Below are 16966 nucleotides of genomic sequence, written 5' to 3'. Positions count from 1 at the left end.
AGCAGCGACTTCCACGCCAACCCTGATGTATCCCGGTGCCAATACCGGGCACTGCCTGAAAAACCTGTTTAATCACCGTAATTCTGCCGGCCGTGTGACATTATTTTTCTAAAACTGGTTCCATAAGCCGGTGACCTGATAAAGTTTCCTTCCATCCAGTCAGACTTCTCAGCACTTTCAGTAACAGAATACAAAGAGCTAACTTTACGCTGAAAGTAACACATGGCTTGTATCAGAGAACTGTGTGGGTGGAAGGTCTGCAGCCACAAACTCCCATCTGACATCTCTCAGGCTAGTGATATCCATGCAGACGGGATAAATCATAACCTAAACAGCCTTAAAATACTAGCAATTCATAGAGGATTAGTAACACTTCCCAGCGGATGCAGCAGCTGTAAACTAGCAGTTCACATCCCTTCTGTGCGCATCTACAGGGTATGTTTGGTAGCTTATTTCATTCGAATAGGGTGCAAAAAAGTAATTTATGCAGTTTTAAGACTCCGGTTTATTGATTATATTAGGGAAGAATCACTTGCAATTCCCCACTATTAAGTAAGCATTAAAATGATTGACTTTACTAGCAGAAGCAGCAACAAAATTTCAAGACGGCATGTAATCAGTAGATTTATCATGTAGCCACTGCTGGGGAAATGAGTAGCCGGAGGGCAACTTACCTTTGCAAAATCAGCTGTTTGCAGAGGCGTCATTAACTGGGCCTATGGTGACTGGTTGCGTAAAGGGTTGTCTGTGAAATTCTTTAGGTCAATGCAAGCCAGTCATGAGAAATGCATTCTACATTGTGTTGGCAGTTCTTGCAGGGAAATAAGATGACGTTTTGAGGGAAACTCATCCCAACTCAGCCCCAACAGTAGATGTCCAGGACAAAAAGAATTGGACAGTCGGATTTCAACATGTAAAATACCTTTCTTCTCATGAGGGATAAGCTGCCACTGATGAAATCTGGAAGATGCTTATTTTCTTCTCCCTAAGGGTGCCTACCCACTTGCGATTTTTTTTCCTGTGATGTTTTGCGTTTTTTCTCAAGAGCAATTAGTATAGAATGTGTTCTTGTCCATCTGGGTTTTTTTTTCCATTTCGTGGGGTTTTTTCACATAGGAACTGTCAGTTGCATATGTCTCCTTATTTTTCTCTTAATGCACCCATGATTGTCAATGGAGGGCTGCCAAAAACGCGCAAAAAACGCCGCGGAAAACGCACAAAAAACGCGGGAAAACGCCGCGTTTTTCACACGCGAAAATCGGCAGCGCAAGTGGGTAGGCTCCCTAACACAAGATTTCTTTCAGCACTTATATGAAGTTAAAAAACAAAACTTGTATTGTAGCATCCTTAAAAACATCCTCATTTTACATGTTTCAAGCATCACAATCTTGACTCCTCCTCATATGAGGCTTGAAACATGTAAACATTGCTCCCCTTTTTCTCTGTGTGCTTCTGTGAAGATGTTTTTAAAGATGCTATATTAAAAGTTTTGCTTTTAATTTTATTGCTGGACGAAATCTTGTGTTTTGGAATTGGATCCATAGGTGGCTGAGGCGGCTGCCTTCCCTGCTGCTTAGATTCTAGAAAAGTGTTCATTGGGGGTGAGCTGGTTTCAGTTTTTCTATTACTTACTTCTGTCTCTTGTATCTAGTATGTATATCCGGCTTTCCTTTTTTGGGGTGTTATCTAGCTGTTTTTGTAAACAGCCAAATATTAAAAAATAAAATGCTCATCTTTCTTTAGCTGCCGGGGCTCAGCCACGACTTTTGGCGCGGTCCCCGGCTCTGTAGTTCTGAGCTATCAGCATGCAGGGATTTAAAATTCCCACCTGCTGGTAACTCTGATTGTGATTGGCTGAGCGCTTAAGCCAATCACAATCAAAGCTACCAGCAGGCGGAGATTTTAAATTCCCGCTTGCTGATAGCTCAGCAGCCCTACAGAGTCGGGGACCACGCGAGAAGTCGCAGCTGAGCCCCGGCAGCCATCAATGGATTTCAGGGAAGGGCTTCATAAGCCCTTCCCTGAAAAGCCATTTAAAATAGTGTACAAAAAATAAATAAATAAAGCACTCATCTTCCTTCAACTGTCAGGGCTCAGCCGCGACTTCTGACGCTGTCCCTGTCTCTGTAGTTCTGAGCTATCAGCAGCCGGGGATTTGAAATCCCCACCTGCTGGTAGCTCTGATTGTGGTAGCTCTGATACGTGCGTACCTCCGCTCGTGTGACTGAGTCCTAAATCCTTTTATTCCTTTGAATTGGCGTGAAGACCATATTAAATACTTAGGGGTCACACTGTCCACAGAGAAGGGCAGTAACACGCTTCGTCTGGGGTGGGTCAAGGCCCCGTTTGAGCTACAAACTCCTCACCCAGCGGAAGGAATACGGGGGACCAGGTATACCAGACATGACACAGACATTATAGAACAGCAATTGACAAGATAGTAGTGGATCTCCTACACAGGCAGATCTCCAAGCTCTGATTTCAATTAGAACAGGCTTACACCACGGTTGGAGCAAAGAGTCTCTTCTGGCTCAGGGGGGGCTTCTCCTGAGGATCTGGGATGGCTTTGCTTCGCAAAAGTGGCTTGATAACTATTCCTGGTCCATGGACCACATTGGTGGGGAATCCAGACTTATCACTGGGAGAGGCAAGTCTACCACTTCTAGACAGAGTGGGGATGCATACTTCTAGAATTAGGTAGAATTAAGACATTGTACAGATAGACAGAATTAAATTGCTAGCCGAGCTCTTGGGAGACGGTGGGCCTGTGGCAGGTGCGTGGTTCCAATACCTACAAGTGCGCCACTTCATACAGGGTCATGGCTCACTTACGGAATAGACTGCCCCACCCACGCCTTTTGAGGAGTTATGCTCTTCTCCTCGGGATTTGAGGGATGAGATCTCTGCAGTCTATAGTGTTTTGGTAGTCAGGGAAGCACGGGACTCCGGGGGGGGGGGGGGCGGTTCAGAGGTCACTGGGAAAGGGAGCTGGATCTGGATCACCCCCTGTCTTTAGAAAAAAATAAAATTATTTTCTGTCAACATCTTCTGACAGCCATAACTTTTTATTTTTCTATCAATATAGTTATGAATGGGCTCGTTTTTTGTGGGACGTTCTGTAGTTTCTACTGGTACCATTTTGGAGTACATATGACTTTTTGATCGCTTTTTATTACATTTTTGTCTTGGAGACGGGTGATCAAAAAACTGACATGTATTTTTTTTTCTGATGATGTTCACAATGCAGGGCAAATACTGCGCTACTTTTATAGATTGGACTTTTTTTGACACAGCAATACCAAATATGTTTTGTATTTTTTTATTAAAAATCTGACAAAGAGAGAGAGAGAGACGAACCTAGGAAAAAAAAAAAAAGCTCAGCAGCCGGTGTCCCACATACAAAAATGTTCGAGTCTCCCATTGTAGTCAATGGGGTTCGTTACTCAAGTAGAGCTCTCGAATTTTACAAAAAGCTCGATTCGAAAAATGCGGACCCGAGCATTTGGGTGCTCGCTCATTTCTATTAATAAAACTTTTTAAAACTGATTTTTTTACATCTTTTTAGTCCCTATAGGGGACATAAGCCTGTGATGGTTTGATCGCTCCTGCAGTATCATGTAATACCATAGTCTTACATCATACTGCCATCTGACAGCTTGACAGACAATCTGCAATGACAGCCCTGGGAACGTCCAGAAAGCCCCCGGCTTCCATGGCAACTGAAATCCAATAGGGGCATTTAAATGCCGCTGTCAGAATTGATGGCGACATTTGAAAGATTAGCAGTCATGATCAGCAGAAGTGCTGATTGCAGCTGTTGCTGGCGGGTGTCAGCTATAAGAAACAGCCAGCACCGGCATTGTATCGAGTGGCTCTCGATTCCCAGCCATACAAACCCCGAACCTTGATGACATAACTGTACATCATAGAGGGGTAAGGGGTTAAAAAGGATATTAGCAGCATACTATTGTTGTTACTCTGACAGGTAGTACTGTGTTAGAGGTAACTGTAGATACTGTCTAGAAAGTCAAGGACCGACTGAACTAGTCGGTTACTTATTACCAGCCATTGGTTCACTTTTATTCTTGTGTTCCTAAAAAAAAGGCCTATTTAAACGGAGCGATGATCACTCAAAAACCGCTAAAAAGCAATCGTTTGAGTGATCATCGTTGCGTCTAAATGCGCAGCCATCGATAACTATTCGTGCACTGCTAGCTGATCACTAAATTCAGGACAACCTAAAAATCGTCCTTCAGCCTTATCAGCAGTTTATAGCATTGTTTCCCCATGGAGAACAAAAGAACTGAAAGCAGATAAGAGCCCTCCGGCTTTTAACTGCCTTCAGCTAAAGGCTTCATTTGCAGGTTAATAAGCTCTTAAGTATCTGAGAAACTACTTAATAGTTTATGCAAAATGATCGCTCAAAGCTGTCACTCAAACTGTCGATTGAGCGATCTATAAGCGATCATCGCTACGTGTAAATGGGCCTTAAGTATTTCACACTCTGGTTATTCCGTTTGCTGCATCATATCTTGAGCCTTGTGCTACCATACCCCGACCTGTGACATACTTACTAGGCTGAGTTAGCTTTCAGTGTTAATTGGCCCCAAACTAGAATGTAAATATGCCCACAATTGCTGTAATGACTTGTTGAGGCAGCAGAACATGCAGGTTGCTCAATGAATAAAGAAGCAAACTGAGCCTATTGGCCAAAAATGTGCCCTTGTCTGCTTTGTCTTGTAAGGCTATCTTTTAGCAGCTTGCTCATGTTCTACTTTGGCTGTACTTTAGGTACTGGCAACTTATCAAGATTTTGACCAGCACACTGCAAAGGAAGATCTAACTATATTTCTCTATGGAAAACCACATCTATTAGATGGTCAGGCATCTTGCACACATCCATATTTGTGATCCCTATCTCATGCATCTAGACTATAGTGCGAATGGATTTCATGAGAATCTAAAAAAAGTTGCATAACATATAAAGTTAGCAATCTCCCTTAGACCCTGCAGATCAATAATGTGGTAATATGGACTCATAGGGTGTCAATGCGCCACTAAAGAGAGCCACATCATTGCTGTTTGCATTGGTAAATCATGTCTAAAGTGTACATAACCTCTTGCTTGTGGATACAAAGGCAAATATATTAAAGGTGAAGTCAGATGAGTGATTTTTTGCACACGCCTATGAGCACAAAAAAAGGTGTGTCTGACAAAACCATTGGTTCCCAATGTAGTTTTCACATGTCCATCCTTTACAGGCGCAAAATACTCGCACCTACAAAAGATAGGGTATCTTTGCAGCGGAAAGGTCTGGCTGTGCGTAAAATATCTCAGCGGGAAGTCCCCTCATCACTAACTACTGTGACAGCACTGTCACAGTGTTCCATGCCAAGGGCACTCCTCGTGGGGATGAAGGAATCCCCTGCCACAGCTGTTTCAGCAGTGGCAGAGGATCACGATCTTCTCCCAGTACTTTTAATGGGGACGGCACTTAGCTGGCCCCATTGAAAGCAATGGGATGCAGGCAACCCCCACAGTAATTTTTGGGGAAGCGCTTAAAATATAAGTCCTTCCCTGAAAATCATCCCTAGCTGGTGTAAAAAAAAAAAAATATATATACGTCACCTTCCGACGCTGTCGGGGCTCCAGCGCATCTTTTCTCCTCCCAGCCAACACTGCTCTGAAGGACTTTCTAGTGGCCCGGGATTTTAAAATCCTCACCTCCAGAAAGTGCTGATCTGATTGGCTGAGCGCTCAGCCAATCACAGGCAGCGCTCAGCCATTCATTGAATGACACTATATAACTGTCCTAAATTAGATGTAAATTGTGGTTATGTAAAAGTGCAGTAAAATGGTTTTATCCGGCATCCAGTAATTTAGAGATTCTGGTAATCTAGCACTTGATGAGGGAACTGAACTGCAAGACAGGCCGGAGGTTCCTGAAGGTTAACTATAGTAAGAATTAAAGGGTTAGTATTATATTAGAAAAACAGCGCCATTTCTGTCTATGGATGTGTCGGATATTGCAACTCAAAACCATTCAAACAAATGAGCCTTAGCAGCAGTAGCATACACAACCAATGGGTAAGAGCAGCTCTGTTTATAGAGTAAAGCCCCAATGTTTTTTTTTCCCTAATCTGAACATCCCCTTTAAAAGGGTTAGCAGACCCTTTTTTCTTATTACAGATACATTTATTGAAGAATGCACAAAATTTGCTTGAACTTTCTAGCTACAGCTTCCAAGACCAATGCTGTAAAGGGTTGTCCATTTGTAAACTATTGATAGCGTATCCTTAGGTTACGCCATCAAGAGTAGATCAGCATGGGTCAGTCACCAAAGACCACTGATGATCATTTGATCTCTGGGTTGATGCTCTCACGCACTGATCTGATTTCTGTAGGAAGAAGACATCTCCGTTCCCAGTATATTGGCAAGGGTTGGTATTGCACCCATTGATTTACATAGAAACTTTTCCTTGAATACCAATTCTGGCCACTGCTTTGAGAATGTAGCTGTCTGCTTCCTGTAGAAATCAGCTCAGTGCAGGGGAGCACCGGTTCAGCTACCAGCTAAATGATGGAGGTCCTTGGTGACCAACATGCACCGATCTACTAACAATGGTCTATCCTGAGGATCGGCTATCAGCAGTTTACAACTGGACAACCCCTTTCACACTAATCTGAAGCAAATGATGAAAATGTAGCAGAGTTTAGTTTTTTTTTAATTGAAGCAAACTTCAATGTGCCATTTGATACAACTCATCACAATATCAAGTTGCTTTGTCTTATGTTTCTAACAGGAGGGCAGCCATAGCTACTAATTATCCTTAAAGAGTGATTTAAGAAAGAAACAGTTAAAGGGGTTGTCCCGCGAAAGCAAGTGGGGTTATACACTTCTGTATGGCCATATTAATGCACTTTGTAATGTACATTGTGCATTAATTATGAGCCATACAGAAGTTATTCACTTACCTGTTCCGTTGCTAGCGTCCTCGTCTCCATGGTGCCGTCTAATTTTCAGCGTCTAATCGCCGGATTAGACGCGCTTGCGCAGTCCGGTCTTCTTCTTTTCTGAATGGGGCCGCTCGTGCCGGAGAGTGGCTCCTCGTAGCTCCGCCCCGTCACGTGCCGATTCCAGCCAATCAGGAGGCTGGAATCGGCAATGGACCGCACAGAAGACCTGCGGTCCACCGAGGGTGAAGATCCCGGCGGCCATCTTCACAAGGTAAGTAAGAAGTCACCGGAGCGCGGGGATTCAGGTAAGCACTATCCGGTTTTCTTTTTTAACCCCTGCATCGGGTTTGTCTCGCGCCGAACGGGGGGGCTATTGAAAAAAAAAAACCCGTTTCGGCGCGGGACAACCCCTTTAAATACCGAACTCAACTCTTCAACATCCGTATAAAAGTTTATCTTGGGGCCCCCAACTTCTCTTAACCCCTTAATGCGGAGGCGTAACTTGAAGCTCCTGGGCCCCAATACAAAACCTCTAACAGGACTCCCAACTATAATGCTGTATTCATAGTAAGGGGCTCCCTATATGGAGAAGAAAGGCCTTATGGGCCTATTGAGGCTTCTGGGCCTGGGTGCAACCGCATCCCCTCCATTCCCTATAGTTACGCCAGATTCCCCAACTTTGTGCCTTTCCTATACTTTCTTCAAGTAACTTTATTTAGCTCTACTAGGCTAGCAGGCAAGTACATGATTGGATTGTGATTCTGCAATATGTCTGCTCTTAAATCTGGAAGTTCTGTAATAAACATTTCTCTATTCAGCATTGCACTACATCAGGCCGATACTTGTCTGCTTGGATGATGCGCATACTGTAGCGAACCGTTACACAGATAATGATTGAAGGTTTCGCAGGGTGACATCAAGTACAACATCTGGACAAGAAGCAAATTCTGTAGTCATGTGGATCCACTTAAGTTTACAACCCTTCCACGAGATGTTTTATCAATGAAATCAACTACTTTAATTAGCTTCATTATTATAACGATCCCAAAGCACTATAGCAGAATTACAAAACTACCGCCCACCTACTTCCTGAGCCCGGAGGGTGGTTTCACCCGGGTAAGAAAATCGTGCGATTTTCACGCGATGCGAGTGTGAGTAGAAAGGCAGATATATGAAACCAATGATTGTCAATGGTTTCCTCCCCATTAGCAATGTTTTCACTGATGTGATGTTGCGAGAACAAAAAATCGTGGCACGCTCTATCTTCCTGCGATTTGCGATTTTCTTTATCTCCCATGTTTCCCTATGGAGCCTTCCTTTTATCGCACCGCAAACGTGCGTTGCAATGGGATGTGTTTTTAACATGAGAAAGTCCTATTGACTTTTGCGCTAAAAAAATTGCGACAAAATCGGGCAGACGAAAAACGCGGAAGAAAATAGCAAGTGGCAGCGATGTTTTTGTGTGAATAAACAGCTCAAAAATCGCTGGAATAAAATTGCGATTTTGCCGCGATTTTCTTGTGGCGATATCGCAATCCCTATGTGAAACTAGCCCTAGGCTGAATTCGCATTTGCAATACAAAGTGAATAGAACCCATTGCTTTTAATGGGTTTGTTGAAATAGGCATATTTTTTCGGCGTATTTCGGTCACGCAAAAAAAAAAACTTGCAGCATGATCCATTTTACTTGCCATATGGGCACCAAAAGTCCCCATAGAAGTCGATGGGGATGCACAAATATGCACTAAATACGCTACAAGATGCGAGAAACATTGCAGACAAAGAGCACATCTTGAACTTATTAGACTAATTATGGCTAGCAGCATCGGTGCTTTTTTTTGCGTATGCAAGAAGTACAGTGAAATATGCCGTTGGGTATTTTACTGTACCCACTCAATGTGAAGAGCCTCGGAAATTTACGTCTTGTACCTGTTTTTATTCTACTTTTTAATATTTCAAATTATTTGATATTTAAAAATTGTTAACTTTTATATACAACTTTTCAATCTAAAAAGACACTATTAGTAATTTAATGTTCTTTCCGCAAAGACCCTGCGCTCACGGTCGTGCAAATTCGTATACACTCGTGTGAATCCTTATTGTTATGTATAGCCATATAATATTCTCTTAAAGAGAAGCTTCATCTTCTGCTGTCATTGTGGAGAATCGCTTATAAAGTAACTCCCTATTATGCATCTATCACCTGAGTGACTTGTAGCTCATCTGACTACTCACTATTCTCCTTGCCCGCTTGTCCTCTATTGCCTGGATGAAAAGGAACAATTGAAGTAACAGAAGGATGTACTGTATAATATTTGCATATCCAACTTCTCAGTAAACCAACTAATAAGCACAATAACATTTAGATCTGTCTGTTTGGGTGCCCTCTTCAAAGTGCAGAGCGGCACCGCACCCCTACCCATAGCTCACAGTTAATATGTCTATACACTTAATATGAGTTTGGAAATAATATAAATGACCAATACTACATGACATTCTTTGAGTGACCAGAATGTCATTTTCAATATCAGATCAGATCTGACTTGATAAATCATTTAGAGAATGTCAACTCTTTATGGCCAACTGAGTGATGTATGACCGTTACTCAAAATAAGTGTAGACAACTTAAAGTGGGTGGAGAAACTCGCACCTCAGCCAAAAGTATTTACATGCACACTTGTACAAGTCACTAGTCTCCTTCTAAGGACAAGGCAGTCCCCTATGTTGCTACGGGTGTTAGTTGGCCTTTATTACTATGACTAATTGACCACTGGTGGATAAAAATTACTAAAAGTCCACTTTTTCAAAGCAGTATTTTGTATCAGTATTTGTACGCCAAAACCAGGAACCGGTCCAAAATACGGAAGAGTTGAAAAACTTTCTATTATACTTTTACTCTGGAGGTTTCATTCTTAGTGTTGGCTTACAAAAACTATTGTAAAACACTGACCGAAATACTACCATGTGAAAGTGGCCGAATAGTGTGACTAGATGGCTCTCAAGTAAAGACATAGGGGCATGAGTAACTTATCACAAGTAATAATGCTTTCCTCGGTTTAAATATATAAAGCAATGAAATATAATACTCATTTTTAAAGGGGGTACACATGTTCAATAACATCCACAAACTAATACTCAATATATGAAGAACCTTCTAGAATATAACTGGGTAACATTGTTCATGACTGGTAGATTTCCAAGTATGTTATCTTACCGCTGCTTGCTGGAAGGCTCCTTTGGTGTAAGTCCCCCCTCCCTTGTAGGTGATAGCTGGGATCTCTCTGTTGAGGAGCGAACACTTGTGTTGATGGGACTGACTGGAGGAGATGTAATCCACTCTGGTCTGAACATTGTTCTTGGAAGAGAATGTCACAATAGCCACTCTGGTAGCAGAAGGCACCACTGGAAAATCAGAAAGAAGCTTCTTCACAAACCTCAGTTCGTTGACGAAGTTGGCATGGCCTACACTTGAAGACTCATCCACCAAGAAGACCAAGTCCAAGTTGTGACTCGTCTCTCTCAACCTCCTAATGTTCTTCTTAAAATATTGTCCCAGCCTTTCCACTTTGTTTTCTGTGTTGTCTGTTTCTTCTGAAATCCTGCTGTCTGTGATCTGGAAAACTTGTGATGACGAGCTCCTGAAAGCCGGGACCTGGTGCTGAAAAGTTGTCCAACAGTGGACCAAAGAAAGGCAGCAACATATAGAAGCCAAGCGCAGCATGGTCACCTGAGCAGGAAACAATTGGCTGGTCCTTAGGAAGTAATAAGAATGTGAGATACTTTTCTATTGCCCTCCCCCAGTTCTGAAAAGTATTTGTTGTAGACGACGTGATCCAAAACTAATGTTCCACATCGACTATCCAAGTAGCTGTGCAGATGTGAAGAATGATAGAGAACATATTGCAAGAAGGGTTGCTGGCTGCATGCTTTGCTCATGTGCTGTACAAATCAATGTCCTTCCCTCCTCTTCATTCTTAAGGAGCTGTGCAGGAGTATTCCAAGAGTCTCTGCAAACCTCTACCCTTCTCTTGTGCTTCTCACTCCCTCCCTTTCTATTGTCTCAGCTCCACTTTCCTCTCTCTCTCTCTCTTCCTCTGTCTGTGTTTTCTACTCTGCTTGGATTTGCCTGCCTTTTTTTGCAATCTTCCTTCACCCCCTCCTCTGTTCATGGCTGATTTGCTGAGCTCTCTTCTCACCGGAGTCCTATGTATGTCAGGCTGTCAACATTCCCAAAAGCACACACCAGCCCCTGATTGATCCCACATGTCTGGCAGAGATATGCTGAGGCATTCAAAGGACATGCCTGCAGATACTATGAGTGCCACTAGAATTTCAACCATCCATAGGGAGAAGTAGCATATTCACCTATAATACAGTCACCTATTCCCTAAGTTATATGACGTGCAATATGTAACTTTATGGAGCACTAACAGGTGGTAGTCGGATCAATTGGAGGGGATAGATAGATATGAGTGAGATAGATATGAGAGATAGATATGGGATAATTGATAGATAAATAGATAGATATGGGATGGATAGATAAATAGATAGATAGATAGATAGATAGATAGATAGATAGATAAGATAGATAGATAGGGGATATGAGGATAGATAGATAGATATGAGATAGATAGATAGATAGATAGATAGATAGATAGATAGATAGATAGATATGGGATAGATAGATAGATAGATAGATAGATAGATAGATAGATAGATAGATAGATATGAGATAGGTATGAAAAAGATAGATAGATAGATAGATAGATAGATAGATATGAGATGGATAGGTAGATAGATAGATAGATATGAGATAGGTATGAGATAGATAGATAGATAGATAGATAGATAGATAGATAGATAGATAGATAGATAGATAGATAGATAGGAGATACATATGAAAAAGATAGATATGAGATAGATAGATAGATAGATATGACATAGATAGATAGATAGATATGAGATAGATAGATAGATAGATAGAAAGATAGATATGAGATGGATAGGTAGATAGATAGATATGAGATAGATAGATAGATATGAGATAGATAGATAGATAGTAGAGATGAGCGAGCACCAAAATGCTCGGGTGCTCGTTACTCGGGACGAAATTTTCGCGATGCTCGAGGGTTCGTTTCGGATAACGAACCCCATTGAAGTCAATGGGCGACCCGAGCATTTTTGCATATCGCCGATGCTCGCTAAGGTTTCCATTTGTGAAAATCTGGGCAATTCATGAAAGTGATGGGAACGACACAGCAACGGATAGGGCAGGCGAGGGGCTACATGTTGGGCTGCATCTCAAGTTCCCAGGTCCCACTATTAAGCCACAATAGCGGCAAGAGTGCCCCCCCCCCCTCCCAACAACTTTTACTTCTGAAAAGCCCTCATTAGCAATGCATACCTTAGCTAAGCACCACACTACCTCCAACAAAGCACAATCACTGCCTGCATGACACTCCGCTGCCACTTCTCCTGGGTTACATGCTGCCAACCCCCCCCCCCCCCCCCGCACGACCCAGTGTCCACAGCGCACACCAAAGTGTCCCTGCGCAGCCTTCAGCTGCCCTCATGCCACACCACCCTCATGTCTATTTATAAGTGCGTCTGCCATGAGGAGGAACCGCAGGCACACACTGCAGAGGGTTGGCACGGCTAGGCAGCGACCCTCTTTAAAAGGGGCGGGGCGATAGCCCACAATGCTGTACAGAAGCAATGAGAAATAGAATCCTGTGCCACCGCCATCAGGAGCTGCACACGTGGGCATAGCAATGGGGAACCTATGTGCCACACACTATTCATTTTGTCAAGGTGTCTGCATGCCCCAGTCAGACCGCGTTTTTTTATAAATAGTCACAGGCAGGTACAACTCCGCAATGGGAATTCCGTGTGCACCCACAGCATGGGTGGCTCCCTGGCACCCACCGGCTGTACATAAATGTATCCCATTGCAGTGCCCTGGACAGCAGAGCTAACGTCAGATTAAATGCAGGTGGGCTTCGGCCCACACTGCATACCCCAACCTGACCGGGGTTTTTAATTCATAGACACAGGCAGGTACAACTCCCTATTGTGAAGTCCCTGTGGACCCACAGCATGGGTGGGTGCCAGGAAGCCACCGGCGGTACATAAATATATCCCATTGCATTGCCCATCACAGCTGAGGTAATGTCATGTTTAATGCAGGTGGGCTTCGGCCCAAACTGCATGCCCCAGTCAGACTGGGGTTTTTAGAAGTGGACACAGTTACAACTCGTGTGGACCGACAGCATGGGTGGCTCCCTGGAACCCACCGGCTGTACATAAATGTATCCCATTGCAGTGCCCTGGACAGCAGAGCTAACGTCAGATTAAATGCAGGTGGGCTTCGGCCCACACTGCATGCCCCAGTCAGACTGGGGTTCTTTATAAGTAGACACAGGCAGGTACAACTCCCTATTGTGAAGTCTGTGTGGACCGACAGCATGGCAGGGTCCCAGGAAGCCACCGGCGGTACATAAATAAATCCCAGTGCATTGCCCAGCACAGCTGAGGTAATGTCATGTTTAATGCAGGTGGGCTTCGGCCCACACTGCATGCCCCAGTCAGACTGGGGTTCTTTAGAAGTGGACACATGCAGTTACAACTCCGTGTGGACCAACAGCATGGGTGGGTGCCAGGAAGCCACCGGCGGTACATAAATATATCCCATTGCAGTGCCCAGCACAGCTGATGTCACGTCAGCTTTAATGCAGGTGGGCAAAAAATTAATTGGATTACACTGTAGGCGAGGGCCCCAAAAAATTGGTGTACCAACAGTACTAATGTATGTCAGAAAAATTGCCCATGCCCAACCAAGAGGGCAGGTGAAACCCATTAATCGCTTTGGTTAATGTGGCTTAATTTGTAACTAGGCCTGGAGGCAGCCCAGTTAAAATAAAAATTGGTTCAGGTGCAAGTTTCAACGCTTTAATGAGCATTGAAACGTATAAAAATTGTTTACAAAAATTATATGACTGAGCCTTGTGGGCCTAAGAAAAATTGCCCGTTCGGCGTGATTACGCCACGTTTCAGGAGGAGGAGCAGGAGGATGAATATTATACACAGATTGATGAAGCTAAAAGGTCCACGTTTTTGATGGTGATAGAGAACAATGCTTCCATCCGCGGGTGCAGCCTACGTATTGTTTAGGTATCGCTGCTGTCCGCTGGTGGAGAAGAGAAGTCTGGGGAAATCCAGGCTTTGTTCATCTTGATGAGTGTAAACCTGTCGGCACTGTCGGTTGACAGTCGGATACGCTTATCTGTGATGATTCCCCCAGCCGCACTAAACACCCTCTCTGACAAGACGCCAGCCGCAGGACAAGCAAGCACCTCCAGGGCATAGAGCGCGAGTTCAGGCCACGTGTCCAGCTTCGACACCCAGTAGTTGTAGGGGGCAGAGGCGTCACGGAGGACGGTCGTGCGATCGGCTACGTACTCCCTCACCATCCTTTTACAGTGCTCCCGCTGACTCAGCCTTGACTGGGGAGCGGTGACACAGTCTTGCCGGGGAGCCAGAAAGCTGTCAAAGGCCTTAGAGAGTGTTCCCCTGCCTGTGCTGTACATGCTGCCTGATCTCCGCGCCTCCCCTGCTACCTGGCCCTCGGAACTGCGCCTTCTGCCACTAGCGCTGTCGGATGGGAATTTTACCATCAGCTTGTACGCCAGGGTCCTGTGGTATAGCATCACTCTCGAACCCCTTTCCTCTTCGAGTATGAGAGTGGAAAGGTTCTCCTTATACCGTGGGTCGAGCAGTGTGTACACCCAGTAATCCGTAGTGGCCAGAATGCGTGTAACGCGAGGGTCACGAGAAAGGCATCCTAACATTAAGTCAGCCATGTGTGCCAGGGTACCTGTACGCAACACATGGCTGTCCTCACTAGGAAGATCACTTTCAGGATCCTCCTCCTCCTCAGGCCATACACGCTGAAAGGATGACAGGCAAGCAGCATGGGTACCCTCAGCAGTGGGCCAAGCTGTCTCTTCCCCCTCCTCCTCATCCTCCTCATGCTCCTCCTCCTCAACGCGCTGAGATATAGACAGGAGGGTGCTCTGACTATCCAGCGACATACTGTCTTCCTCCACCTCTGTTTCCGAGCGCAAAGCGTCTGCCTTTATGCTTTGCAGGGAACTTCTCAAGAGGCATAGCAGAGGAATGGTGACACTAATGATTGCAGCATCGCCGCTCACCATCTGGGTAGACTTCTCAAAGTTTCCAAGGACCTGGCAGATGTCTGCCAACCAGGCCCACTCTTCTGTAAAGAATTGAGGAGGCTGACTCCCACTGCGCCGCCCATGTTGGAGTTGGTATTCCACTATAGCTCTACGCTGCTCATAGAGCCTGGCCAACATGTGGAGCGTAGAGTTCCACCGTGTGGGCACGTCGCACAGCAGTCGGTGCACTGGCAGATGAAACCGATGTTGCAGGGTGCGCAGGGTGGCAGCGTCCGTGTGGGACTTGCGGAAATGTGCGCAGAGCCGGCGCACCTTTCCAAGCAGGTCTGACAAGCGTGGGTAGCTTTTCAGAAAGCGCTGAACCACCAAATTAAAGATGTGGGCCAGGCATGGCACGTGCGTGAGGCTGCCGAGCTGCAGAGCCACCACCAGGTTACGGCCGTTGTCACGCACGACCATGCCCGGTTGGAGGCTCAGCGGCGCAAGCCAGCGGTCGGTCTGCTCTGTCAGACCCTGCAGCAGTTCGTGGGCCGTGTGCCTCTTCTCTCCTAAGCTGAGTAGTTTCAGCATGGCCTGCTGACGCTTGCCCACCGCTGTGCTGCCGTGCCGCGCAACACCGACTGCTGGCGACGTGCTGCTGCTGACATATCTTGATTGTGAGACAGAGGTTGCGTAGGAGGAGGAGGAGCAGGAGGAGGGTGGATTAGTGGAGGAAGCATACACCGCCGCAGATACCACCACCGAGCTGGGGCCCGCAATTCTGGGGGTGGGTAGGACGTGAGCGGTCCCAGGCTCTGACTCTGTCCCAGCCTCCACTAAATTCACCCAATGTGCCGTCAGGGAGATATAGTGGCCCTGCCCGCCTGCGCTTGTCCACGTGTCCGTTGTTAAGTGGACCTTGGCAGTAACCGCGTTGGTGAGGGCGCGTACAATGTTGCGGGAGACGTGGTCGTGCAGGGCTGGGACGGCACATCTGGAAAAGTAGTGGCGACTGGGAACTGAGTAGCGCGGGGCCGCCGCCGCCATCATACCTTTGAAAGCCTCCGTTTACACAAGCCTATACGGCAGCATCTCCAGGCTGATAAATTTGGCTATGTGCACGTTTAACGCTTGAGCGTGCGGGTGCGTGGCGGCGTACTTGCGCTTGCGCTCCAACACTTGCACTAGCGACGGCTGGACGGTGCGCTGAGAGACATTGCTGGATGGGGCCGAGGACAGCGGAGGTGAGGGTGTGGGTGCAGGCCAGGAGACGGTAGTGCCTGTGTCCTGAGAGGGGGGTTGGATCTCAGTGGCAGGTTGGGGCACAGGGGGAGAGGCAGCGGTGCAAACCGGAGGCGGTGAATGGCCTTCGTCCCACCTTGTGGGGTGCTTGGCCATCATATGTCTGCGCATGCTGGTGGTGGTGAGGCTGGTGGTGGTGGCTCCCCGGCTGATCTTGGCGCGACAAAGGTTGCACACCACTGTTCGTCGGTCGTCTGCACTCTCAGTGAAAAACTGCCAGACCTTTGAGCACCTCGGCCTCTGCAGGGTGGCATGGCGCGAGGGGGCGCTTTGGGAAACAGTTGGTGGATTATTCGGTCTGGCCCTGCCTTTACCCCTGGCCACCGCACTGCCTCTTCCAACCTGCCCTGCTGCTGCACTTGCCTCCCCCTCTGAAGACCTGTCCTCAGTAGGCGTAGCAAACCAGGTGGGGTCAGTCACCTCATCGTCCTGCTGCTCTTCCTCTGAATCCTCTGTGCGCTCCTCCCTCGGACTTACTCCAATTACTACTACCTGAGTGATAGACAACTGTGTCTCATCGTCCTCCTCACCCA

General features: G+C 45.9%; 1 protein-coding gene across 2 annotated transcripts in view; it reads right to left on the bottom strand.

Moving 5' to 3' along the window:
* The window catches only part of SVEP1 (sushi, von Willebrand factor type A, EGF and pentraxin domain containing 1), a 293083-nt gene extending 281940 nt beyond the window's left edge, over positions 1–11143 (bottom strand). The window contains exon 1 of one of the 2 annotated variants that reach the window (XM_066604385.1): positions 10172–11143. In XM_066604385.1, coding sequence (XP_066460482.1) covers positions 10172–10678 — 507 coding nt within the window. In that variant the 5' untranslated portion in view covers positions 10679–11143. The remainder of the gene's footprint in view (positions 1–10171) is intronic. The other variant, XM_066604384.1, reaches the window with a different exon arrangement.
* Between the last annotated feature and the right edge of the window lie 5823 nt (positions 11144–16966).

Source organism: Eleutherodactylus coqui, chromosome 5 (assembly GCF_035609145.1).
Source record: "Eleutherodactylus coqui strain aEleCoq1 chromosome 5, aEleCoq1.hap1, whole genome shotgun sequence".
Taxonomy (NCBI): domain Eukaryota; kingdom Metazoa; phylum Chordata; class Amphibia; order Anura; family Eleutherodactylidae; genus Eleutherodactylus; species Eleutherodactylus coqui.
This window is presented reverse-complemented; position numbering and strand designations above follow the sequence as displayed.